The sequence below is a fragment of the Babylonia areolata genome, chromosome 5, assembly GCF_041734735.1.
Source record: "Babylonia areolata isolate BAREFJ2019XMU chromosome 5, ASM4173473v1, whole genome shotgun sequence".
Taxonomy (NCBI): Eukaryota; Metazoa; Mollusca; class Gastropoda; order Neogastropoda; family Buccinidae; genus Babylonia; species Babylonia areolata.
This window is the reverse complement of record NC_134880.1, coordinates 5,274,062-5,276,561: the sequence shown is the minus strand read 5'-3', so window position 1 is coordinate 5,276,561 and position 2,500 is coordinate 5,274,062. Positions and strand designations below refer to the sequence as shown.

At 41.8% G+C, this 2,500-nt stretch overlaps 1 protein-coding gene across 1 annotated transcript in view; it reads right to left on the bottom strand.

Moving 5' to 3' along the window:
- Window positions 1-2,500, bottom strand: part of LOC143281888 (thrombospondin type-1 domain-containing protein 4-like) — a 333,059-nt gene that overhangs the window by 136,601 nt on the left and 193,958 nt on the right. The window contains 2 exon segments of the mRNA XM_076587162.1: window positions 146-248; window positions 2,468-2,500. The exon segment at window positions 2,468-2,500 is cut by the window's right edge and continues 31 nt beyond it. Of these exon segments, the coding sequence (XP_076443277.1) occupies window positions 146-248; window positions 2,468-2,500 (136 nt within the window).

Sequence of the window (2,500 nt, the reverse complement as noted above, 5' to 3'; positions counted from 1 at the left end):
GACACACACACACAGAGGGACACACACACACACACACACACACACAGGGACATATGCACACACACAGACACACACACACACACACACACACACACACACACACACACACACACACACACACACACGGGAACCAGCCAACACTCACGGTTGATGAAGGCCTCCCACTGATAGCGACGGCCTCCATAGTAGTTCCCGTTGTGCTTCTGACACTCCACTGTCCTGTAGTCCTCCCGCCCTCCCGGACACTCCTGTGGGCACCGGACAGCGAATCAGGTGGGGTTTTGTGTGTGGTCTTCTGGGGTTTTTGACTCACTTGTGTAAACAAAGTGAGTCTATGTTTTAACCCGGTGTTCGGTTGTGTGTGTGTGTGTGTGTGTGTGTGTGTGTGTGTGTGTGTGTGTGTGTGTGTGTGTGTGTGTGTGTCCGTGTGTTTGTGTCTGTGTGTCCGTGGTAAACTTTAACATTGACATTTTCTCTGCAAATACTTTGTCAGTTGACACCAAATTAGGCATACAAATAGGAAAAATTCAGTTCTTTCCAGTCATCTTGTTTAAAACAATATTGCACCTCTGGGATGGGCACAAAAAAAATAAAAAATGAAGCCTAATTATATGCAAACTGCATTTACTGTTATATTTATATTTTTTTATTCTCTAAACTTGGCACTTTGACCTCTTATTCTGACACAACAACAAGAGGAGTCATTATTATCATTTTTTGTTCAAACAGGAACTTCTTTTGCTAAGCATGGAATTTTTATTTATTTTGCAAACGTTTTGGTACAGATAGTAAAAAAAGGGAAATTACTCTGTAATTAATGCTAGGGGACTTAATTTATCACAAGTGAGTCTTGAAGGCCTTGCCTCTCTTGTTTTTTAATGTTGGCACCATGGTAAATACTACTATTCCTTTTTTCTCCATCCTCTTATTTCTCCCCCCACCCCCCTTTTTTTTTATTAAATCTTCAGTTGCATGAATATATATATTATTTGTATTTGTATCTCTTTTCATCACAACAGATTCCTCTGTGTGAAATTCGGGCTGCTCTCCCCAGGGAGAGCGCGTCGCTACACTACAGAGCTACCCCCCTTTTTTTTGTTTTGTTTTGTTTTTTTCCTGCGTGAAGTTTTATTTGTTTTTCCTATCCAAGTGGATTTTTTCTACAGAATTTTTCCAGGAAAAACCCTTTTGTTGCCGTGGGTTCTTTTACGAGCGCTAAGTGCATGCTGCAAACGGGACCTCGGTTTATCGTCTCATCCGAATGACTAGCGTCCAGGCCGCCACTCAAGGTCTAGTGGAGGGGGAGAAAATATCGGCGGCTGAGCCGTAATCCGAACCAGCGCGCTCAGATTCTCTCGCTTCCTAGGCGGACGCGTTACCTCTAGGCCATCACTCCACATATATACATATATCGGATGTCCCCCCAAAAGTGAACCGCTTTTTGACAAGTATTTTCTCAGTGACAGAGAAATCGAAGGTCAGATTGCACAGCTCTGATACTGGATTTTTTTTACATGCTGTTTTGAATTTGAACTTTTAGATACTTTGCAGAGGTATTGATGATGCCCTAAGGTTACTGTGTGGAAATTTTCAATGAATTCGGTTTCTCTATCACTGAGAAAATACTTGTGAAAAAGCGGTTCACTTTTTTTGGGGGGGGGGGGACACCCGATATAGAGCTACATATCAGGCGTACATTGGTCAACATTATTTTCTTTGGGTGTGTGTGTGTTGTTGTTTTTTTCTTCAGATAGACAATTTTCAATTCATTCCATGTTTGATGGGTGTTTACCAATGTCTGCTGTATGTTTCTCATCCGCTGAAATAGATAAGTGACTGGAGAAATGAATAGAGAAATAAACAGAGAACCAAATGAATAAACAAACAAATAAATAAATAAGTGAATAAACAAATAAACCGATAAAGAAATGCATGAATCAATCCATCAATAAATGAATGAATAAATGGATCATTTTGGAACTAAAAACAAAACAACAGATAGCCAGACAGACACTTTCCACACGTATGTGCAAGCATGCACTTACTCAAACACACACACACACACACACACACACACACACACACACACACACACACACACACACACCTGACCTTGAAAATAGAGGAGGAATGATGTAGGATCCTTGAGAAGCATCAAGAGAGAGAGAGAGACAGAGAGGACAGAGAGACACAAAGGGAGAATGAGAGAGAGAGACAGAGAGAGACAGAGAGAGAGACAGACAGAGACAGAGACAGAGAGAAAGACAAAAAGATTGTCCGACTGACTGATCTGGCAAACACACACACACACACACACACACACACACACACACACACACACACACGAACGCACACGCACGAACGCACAGACAAGAGTTACAGATATGCAGGTAAGCATACAGGCAGACAGAGTCACAGATGTACAGACAGACAGACACAGAGATACCGAAAGATACAACAAACTGACCTGCCTGTTACAAACTTGATGCTGTTTGTCCTG